Source organism: Pteropus alecto, unplaced genomic scaffold (assembly GCF_000325575.1).
Source record: "Pteropus alecto unplaced genomic scaffold, ASM32557v1 scaffold7, whole genome shotgun sequence".
Lineage (NCBI taxonomy): Eukaryota > Metazoa > Chordata > Mammalia > Chiroptera > Pteropodidae > Pteropus > Pteropus alecto.
In genome coordinates this window covers 37,470,573-37,479,798 of record NW_006494614.1, presented here as the reverse complement: position 1 = coordinate 37,479,798, position 9,226 = coordinate 37,470,573, and the positions used below count along the sequence as shown (strand labels likewise).

The following is a 9,226-nucleotide window of genomic DNA, read 5'->3' as shown; positions in this document are numbered from 1 at the left end:
TTTATAGCAGAATTTCTTACCCTTGTCACCGATTACGTTTGGGCTAGATAACTCTTTGCTTTGGGGGGCTATCCAATGAGTATAAAATGTTTACAAACATCCCTGATCTCTACCCACTAAATGTCAGCAGTAGTCTTTAGTTGCGATAATTAGAAATGTCTCCAGACACTGCTACCTGCTACATGTCCCTGGGGTGGCAAAATCACCCTAGGTTGAAAATTAATGGTTTTTAAAGGATTGCAATAAAATCTAGCACTCAACAAGATTAAAAAAAAATTATTAGCTTTATATCAAGATGTTGGAAAATGTGACCCATAATCTGGAAGAAAAATTAACTAATAGAAAAAGAACCAGAAATGATGCAATTGGTAGGCAAGGATGTTAAAATAGCTATAGTAAAAATGCTCAGTATGCTAAAGGATGTAATAGAAAACTGAACATAATGGGAGCAAAGTAGAAGACACAGGTAGAACTGCTAGAGATAGAAAACAATATCTGCGAAATTTTACGAGTAGACTCTAGACAGTGAAGAAGAGATCATTGAACTGGAAAATATGGCAGTAGAATCTATCTAAAATTCAGCACAAAGAACATAGATTGCAAAACATTTTAGCAACTTTATAATTTTAAATGGTCTAAAATATTTTTAACTAGAGTCTTAGAAGGAGAGGAGGTGGGGGTGGATAGAAGAAATATTTGAAGAAAGAATGCTAAAAATTTTCCACTTTTGGTGGAAACTAAATCCACACATTTCAAAAATGGTAACCACACACAGAGGGCTTGCAAAGGCACATCATAATCAAGTCCTGAAAATAAGCAGTAAAATGAAACATCTCAGGAGTAAGAGGAAAAAAAGCACATTAGGTAGAGAAGAATTAGAAGGATCCACAGATTATCTTCAGAAACTATATAATGCATAAGAGAGTGTTTCTTCAGAAACTGAGTAAGCCCAGAAGACAGCGGAATGGCATATTTGAAGTGCTCAAAGAAAACTGGTAAACCCAGAATTCTGTTTTCTGTGAAAATATTCTTCACAGTAAAGGTGAGATAAAAACATTTCAGCCAAACAGTAGCTGAAAATTCATTGCCAGCAGACCTACAGTCTAAAGAAGTATCAGAAGAAAAGTTCTCCAGGAGAAAGGATAATGATACTAAAATAGAAACTGGTATCTATATAGTGGAAGGAAGACTAGCAGAAATGTGAGTAACTATGTGGACAAGTATAAAACACTATTTTCCATTTTAATATGTCTTTAAAAGATAATTGTTTAAAATAATAATGTATTACAGTAATCGTAGCTTATACCGAAGTAAATGTATGACGATAGCTCTACATACAGAAGAGGTGAAATAGAAATGTTCCCATTATAAGGCTGTTTTTTATACGTGAAATGGTATACTCTTACTTGAATATAGATTTTGGTGAGTTATAGATGCATACTATAAAGCTAGAGGAACCTTTAAGAATCTAGAGCAACTAAGAAAATAAAACAATGAGATATAGCTAATAAGTTAATAAAATGGTTAAAAAATACACTAAAAAGAAAAAAAAAGGCGACACCATAAACAAAAAACAAGTCAAAGTGAATTGTGAATTAAACACTTGAGCACAAGATCTGAGGTCATGAAATTCGTAGAAGAAAAGAGAGGGCAAGCTCCTTGATACCAGTCTTAGAGGTGATTTTCGGTTTTGACATTAAAAGCAAAGGGAACAAAAGTAAAAAGAAATAAGTGGGGCTATATCAAATCAAAAAACTTATCCACAGCCAAGGGAAACTCCATCAACGACATGAAAAGCACCCTACAGAATGGGAGAAAATATTTGCAAATCATATATATGGTAAGAAGTTAATATCCAAAACTATAAAAAGAACTCATACAACTCAGTATCAGGAAAACATAGCATTTGATTTAAAATGGGCAGAAGATCCTAACATATTTTCCCAAAGAAAACAAAAAGATGACCAATAATTATATGAAAAGGTACTCAACATCAGAGAAATGCAAATCAAAACCATAATGAGATACTACCTCACACCTGTTAGAATAGCTGTTATCAAAAAGACAATGACTGTTGGCAAGAATGTGAAGAAAAGGGAACCCTCCTGAACTGCTGATGGGAATATAAATTGCTGTAGCCACTATAGAAAACAGTATGAGAGTCCTCAGAAAATTAAAAGTAGAACTACCATGTGATCTAGAAGTTCTAGTTCTGCATATTTATCCACAGAAAATGAAAACACTAACTTGAAAAGGTATCTGCACCTCCATGGTCATTGTAGCATTACTTACAATAGCCAAGACATGTAAGAAACGTGAGTGTCCATTGATGGATGAATGGAAAAGAAAATGTGTGGTTTTTTTTTTTATATGTACGCATACAAACATACATACAGTGGAATATTATTCAGCCCTAAAAAAGGAAAGTTTGCCATTTGCATCAACATGGATGAACCTCGAGGGTATTATGATAAGTGAAATAAGTCAGACAGAGGAAGACAAATACCATGCAATCTCATGTAATAAGTGGAATCTGAAACAAACAAAACCCTCTGAACTCATTGTTACAGAGAACAGTAACAATTAGTGGTGGCCAGAAGCAGAAGGTATGGGGTGGGTGAAATGGGTGAAGGCGGTCAAAAGGTACAAACTTTGTTATAAAATAATTTCCAGGGATGTAATATATAGCATGGTCAGTATTGTTGATGAAAGTGTTAGTGTACATTTGAAAGTTGCCAAGAGAGAAGATCCTAAAAGTTCTCAGAAGAAAAAACTTTATAAGTATGTATTGCCATGAATGTTAACTAGACTTACTGTAGTGATCATTTTGATTTACATATATACACACATATGAACATACATATACATACACATTGAATCATTATGTCGTAAACCTAAAACTGATTTAATGTTACATGTTAATTACATCTAAATTTAAAAATGGAGAGACACTAGAGTCCACTCTGTGTGCACACACTGAGGAAAGGCCACGTGAGGACACAGAAGGCAGCCATCTGCATGCCAGGAAGAGCTATCTCACTAGAACCCAGCCACGCTGGCACTCTGATCTTGGGGTTCCAGTCCCAGAACTGAGAAAATAAATGTCTGTAGACTTTATAAACACTGGATACTTAGGCTACACTAAATATATAAAAAAATATTTTTCTTCAATAATAAATTAACTGTAGCTGACTGTAACTTTTTTACCTTATAAACTTTTAAATTTTATAAAGTTACAGTAAGTAATGCATTGTGCTGTGATGTTACAACAGCTATAACATAACCAGGAGGTAGGAATTTTTTAGTTCCATTATTATCTTATCAGACTGCCATTATAAATGTGTTCTGTTGATAACCAAAATGTCGTTATGTGGCACATGACCGTATTAAGACACTGCAAAGCTTGAGAAATCTAGAGTAGTTATATTACTATCAAAGTATGTTTTGGGAAAAGAAATATTACCAAGGATAAAAAGGATTATTTCATAGGTAGTTCATAAAAAGGATATAACAATTCTAAATATGTATAACCTAATACCAGAACTTCAAAATATGTGAGATAGAAACTAATTGCCAGAACCGAAAGACAAATCCACAAGTAGATTTGACCATGCTTCTCTCAGTAATTGATAGAAGCAGTGGATAAAAAAATTAGTAAGGAATTAGGAGACTTGAATAACATCAACTAATTCTATAATTAGTATTTACAGAATAGTTAACCCAATAACAGTAGAATATACATTCTTTTGATGAGTACATGGAGTATTTACTGAGTAGACCTTATGTAGGGGCATCAAACAAGTTATCTTCTGTTGAAGATAAAGCTCATTATGAAAAACCTGCAGCTAACATCTTAATGGTAGATAAATAGTGATACATCTATACAGTGGAATACCAATCAGCAATTAAAAAGGAATGAAATATAAAAGCATGGAACAGCATGGATGACTTAAACATACTCTGCTTAGCAGAGCAGTAGACAGAACACTTAACATGCTATATCATTAAATTTATTTGAACCTCTACAAAAGGTATATCTATCGTGACAGATCGAAGATCAGCAGTTTGGTGAGGCTAGAAGGTAGGAAAGAAAGATTGACTGAGATTGTGTATAAATGTCCTTTTAGGGTAGCAGAAATGTTCTATATCTTGATTGTTATGGTTACATGGTGCATACATTTGTCATCAAAAATCAGATTGTCTGTTTAAAATGTATTCATTTTATTATGTGTAAATATTCTCTCAGTAAAGTTTATTTAAAAATTTGTAGTCAAAAATATATGTGGCTTAGGGTTATATTGAAAGTGGTTAGATCACTGTTTTGTTAGCATTACATTTCTTAAGTTCATAAAAGTTGTTTCTGTTAACTACTTATTAAATATTTTCAAATGTGTAATTAGAGGCCTTTGTTTGAATCATTATACTAGAATGTTTAAAACTGGTTTTGGGGTAATCTAGAATTTGGTTCAAATGTTGTCTTTGTTATTTACTTCTTGTATGGCTTTGGAAAAGTTCTTAATATTTCTTTGCCCAGTTTACTTATCTTCAAAATGGGAAATGAGTAATAGTGCTTTTAATGTTAAGCCTATGGATGGTTATGTACAATAGACATAATTCTTGTATAGTACTTTAGCAAGTGCCTGGTACAGATTAAGGCCTGAATAAATGTTCACTACTCTTTTTATTTTTACCCATTGTGATTCTTGCTGTTAAACTTCAACAGACTCTTTTAGTTCTGTGAATTAATACCTTGTATTTTTCCCCATCCCTTGCCCCCATTCTGAAATGTTTCTGGAATTTTCTTGAATGATTTACTCTAGAACTTTGTTTCTTAGATTATAAGACCCTTGAGAATCTGATAAGAGCTGTGCTGCTTTTACCCAGAAAAATGAATTGAAAAAATACACAGTTTTCCATGGAGTTGTTTATGGATTCATTGAAGCCTCGAAATGAGAACTTTTACTGTCGAGCAAGAATGTAGAAACAAGTTTCTTCCCCAAATAATGTTAAATTTTAATATTTATATTATAATTTAAATTTTTATTGACTGCTTCAAATTTAGACTTACTTCATTGATGAATTAAAATGACAGGTGTTGAACTCTTGACTTTTGAAAATAAAAATTTGCTAATATTACCAGTTTTTATTTTTGGAAACTCACTCTTTGATCAGATTGAATCACACAGCTTTTAAAAATGATAAACTGTCTCTTTAATGTTTCAGTCTTACGTACTATATCATCTTTGTCCAAGAGCTGTAAATTTGATTTACTCTGGTGAAATATTTTGTATAATAAGATTTTCTGGATTTCTTAATTAGCATTTTACTAATTAAAAATACCTAAATTGTTATCGTTTTACACTACGTCCAGAAAAAATCAGTATAAAGTGCATTTTAATTTAATCTTTTGGATATTTTAGTTCTCAGTCCTTTTATTTATTTTTATTCTATGATTTTTTTTATTAGGAGGTATGGAATGTAAATACTATGGAAGGGGAATGTTAAGATTTTCATGATTCTAGGTATCATTTTTCAAAAACAAATTATTGTTTCAGAAACTGTTTTGACTGGACCTACCTTATCTTTACCCTCTCCGGGGACTGGGAATGAGACTGCACTTGGATCAGTTACACAGCCAAAGAAAATTCGAGGAATTGGATTTGGAGATATTTTTAAAGAAGGCTCTGTGAAACTTAGGACAAGAACATCTAGTAGTGAAACAGAAGAGAAAAAAACAGAAAAGGTAATTCTGGTGAACTTAGGTTAACTCCACTCACTCTTATTAAGCATTTTTTAAAGCGTGTAAGTCACTTTGCAACTTTAAATTTCCTTTTTTTTGAGATCACTAGTAATTGGTTATGAGTGTAAGAAACAGTTTTCAAGTCTACAGTGGTTAATGTTTAAGTTTGATTTTTATAAAATTTAAATGTTTTTTGATAAATTTAACATAAACGCCTCTTAGTGGAAGCTTCAGTTTTAATTATAGTTTAAAAATAGAAAAGGCAATGCTTTTTTTGCCCTTTGAAGTTAAAATTACATATTGTTTCTTTTAATTGAAGTAGGCCTACAATGGGCCTTTAAAAAATGGATTCACAGTGACATTAAGTTAATTAGGCACTCTTAACTTTCCTTTGGTTTGTCAGCAATGGTGAAATCTAATCTCCCTCTAAATGTGCAGAGAGCTTTATTTTTCTTTAGCATTTCATTGGCATTGTGAAATAAATCAGAGTGTACCGTAAATTATAAGATCTAATAAGAGATTTTAAAATAAAGTCTTACGTTTTTCTTTTAGAGCACTTATTTCAAAGCTGTTGTTCCTGATGTTAACATCTTGGAGCTTCAGATCAAGTACTTACCTTCAGATAGGAAGCTTTTCCTGTGACTTTTAGGGCAGTGTTTCCCTTGTAGTTCTCATTTGTATGTCTTATTAAGAGTTTAAAGTATGTCAGGATTTATTTGCTTACTTCAGCAATATTTCACTTTTAAGACTGTTTTGACTAGTGAAGTATATTAAGTTTTCTCTTAAAATTTTCTCCTTTAGTTTCAACACACTTTTTTTTTTTTCCTAGCTTGCTACATAATTTCTCATGTAATTATGATTTGGGTTCAGGAAAGAGAATTTGTACTTTGTGCCCTACCCTCCTAGCTCTGAGATGGTTTGGCATTAAGATTATGAGGCCTAACTGATTCTTGTTTTTCAAGGTAAAGACTGGAGTTCTTGTTTTTGGAGTGGTGCTGTGTAGCCATATAACCACTAGGAATATTGGAAAAGCAATATGTCTGCATTAGGAAGAACATTACATTAGATGATTTGGGGCCCCTATCCAACTGTAAAGCTTATGATTGTATTGAATATTTGATTGGTGCCTACAGTAGTAATCTTTCGATTGCCATTTAAAATTTCCAGTACTCCAGAGTTGTTGTTAGTGAGAGTAGTCTCAGGGTCACTCTATATGATGGCCTTGTGAGGCTTGCTTTGATCACTGATCTAGGAATTGATAAAGCAGGGAGCAAATTTGCTACATTTATAGGTGACACCAGATTGGAAGATATGGTGGTTAGAATTGGGAAAATTAAAGTGAGTATCTTAATAGTTAACGGAATCTACAGAGAACATAAGTTAGAGGTATGCTCACATTTTTAACTAATGAAATCTTAAGGTCAGATATTTCTGGGGAGAGAACTCAAGGAAACACTAGTATAAGATGGTGAAGAATTTAATTGTAAATTATATGGAAAATTGTCTACTATAGTTATAATAAGAGTTACATTATTTAAATGTTTTCATTCATATAGCAACAAGGAAGTATCAAGACTTTATCTCATTGTAACAAAGTTTAGTGATGTTTTAGAATACAGTTTCTGGAGTCATACTTCCTTGGTTTAAATCTGGGTTCTACTACTAATTAACTGTTATAGTGGACAAGTCGTTTAACTGTTTGCTAATCTATAGAGACTAAACAATAGTGCCTAGTTTATGCAGAGTGTTCTGTGGGTTAAGTTGTAATATATGTGAAGTGCTCAACTCAGGGATTGGTATGTAGTAAATTTTCAAATACTATTATTTATTTTAGAGGTTCTAAAACTGGAGTATTTATTATGAGTATCAGAGCATTTAGTATTTATAAAATCAGAGTTGTAAAAGTTAGAAGTTCTGAGCTATCATTTAAGTAGCTTTTAAGATCTTTTTCATGGCAGAGTTTTCAGTCACATTACGAACCTGGCTATAGGTACCATTAGGGAAAGCTGGATAACTGTAAGTGGAAATTTTGTTTAATAATATTATCATCTTTCTAACTTAAAATAGTTGATGGTATCCTTCTCTATTCTAGCCTTTAGTCATACAGTCACTGGGATCCAGAACTCAGAGTGTGGAGATAACAAAAACAGACACTGAAGGTAAAATTAAAGGTAAGTTTTTGAATAAAGTTTTTATACCTGGAATAAAGCATACTCAAATATATTATTAGATTTATTGAGGACAGTTGTTAACACTGTACTACTTGATCAGAATATTGAATCCTACTAGATATAAGCACAGTGAAGACAAGAATTTTAATATGCTTTGTTCACTGATGTGCTTTCCTGCCCCCATAGCAGTTAGAATTGTGCCAGGGGCATAGTAGGTACTTAGTAGCTATTTAAATGAATGATTAATGAAATTGTTACTTAATTCAACATACATTATTGGCTGAAATTATTAAAAGTCATTTTAGTAGCTTCTAGTGTACACTTTTTTTTGCACAAAATAGAGATTTAATAAGTATTTGTTGAATTAATTTATGTAAACTACATTATTTACATTCTTTATTTTAGCTAAGGAATATTGTAGAACATTATTTGCCTATGAAGGTACTAATGAAGATGAACTTACTTTTAAAGAGGGAGAGATAATCCATTTGATAAGTAAGGTAAGATATTTCTCAGTTTTCCACTGAATCATTTATTTATAGAAATATTTCTCAATATTCTTGCATTTTCCTTAGAATGTAAGCTCTAAGAAGAGCTGGGACTTTGTCTTGTTTGTTTCTGTGTCCTGAGAACCTGGCACATAGTAAGTGCTCAGAAAGTTTTTGTTTTTGTTTTTTTTTTGAGGGAATATTTATTATATATCTTTGTTATAATCGATTTATACCTGCCCCTCGATTTACGCAGATTATCCATCCATTCCACGTGTCTTTTTTTTAAGTGGAATAAAACCACATAAAAAGAGTCCACCAGCACAAACAAAATACTACAGAAATAGGCCAATGTAAGTCATAAAAATATTTATTTCACCTATTTTCACAAAAAAAATGTTAATGAAAGTTCAGAAAAACCAAAATAAATTTTATTCACTGTTGGTGTCTGTACTGTAATCTAAAGCAGTCAACCTTCTCTTTTTAATTGGCACAGAGTCACTATCTTCATTGCTCGAAATATTTGGAAATACTACTTTGGTTTCATTATTTATGTTTATATTTTTGGATGATCTATTTCCAACTCCATCTTTTGCTAAGTTTTCATAAATTCTTCAGTATTTGCTGCAGTAGTTTTAAAAACTTTTTCGAAATTTTATTGGATGTTTGAATCAATATCTAGAATTGCAGTTTCCAGTTTCGTGGGCAGTTAAAGAGCTTTGTAAATATTTTTTGCAGTGGATGAAACTGGTTTAAGGTCTCTGCTGTATTCATCAGCAGGATGGGCTTCAGATATTAAGTGAATTAATTTATTATCCGTTAATTCA

General features: G+C 32.1%; 1 protein-coding gene across 1 annotated transcript in view; it reads left to right on the top strand.

The window, feature by feature from the left end:
• The window catches only part of CD2AP (CD2 associated protein), a 106,937-nt gene that overhangs the window by 56,182 nt on the left and 41,529 nt on the right, over nt 1–9,226 (top strand). Inside the window, exons 6-8 of the mRNA XM_006926471.3 lie at nt 5,556–5,743; nt 7,833–7,911; nt 8,317–8,411. Of these exons, the coding sequence (XP_006926533.1) occupies nt 5,556–5,743; nt 7,833–7,911; nt 8,317–8,411 (362 nt within the window). The remainder of the gene's footprint in view (nt 1–5,555; nt 5,744–7,832; nt 7,912–8,316; nt 8,412–9,226) is intronic.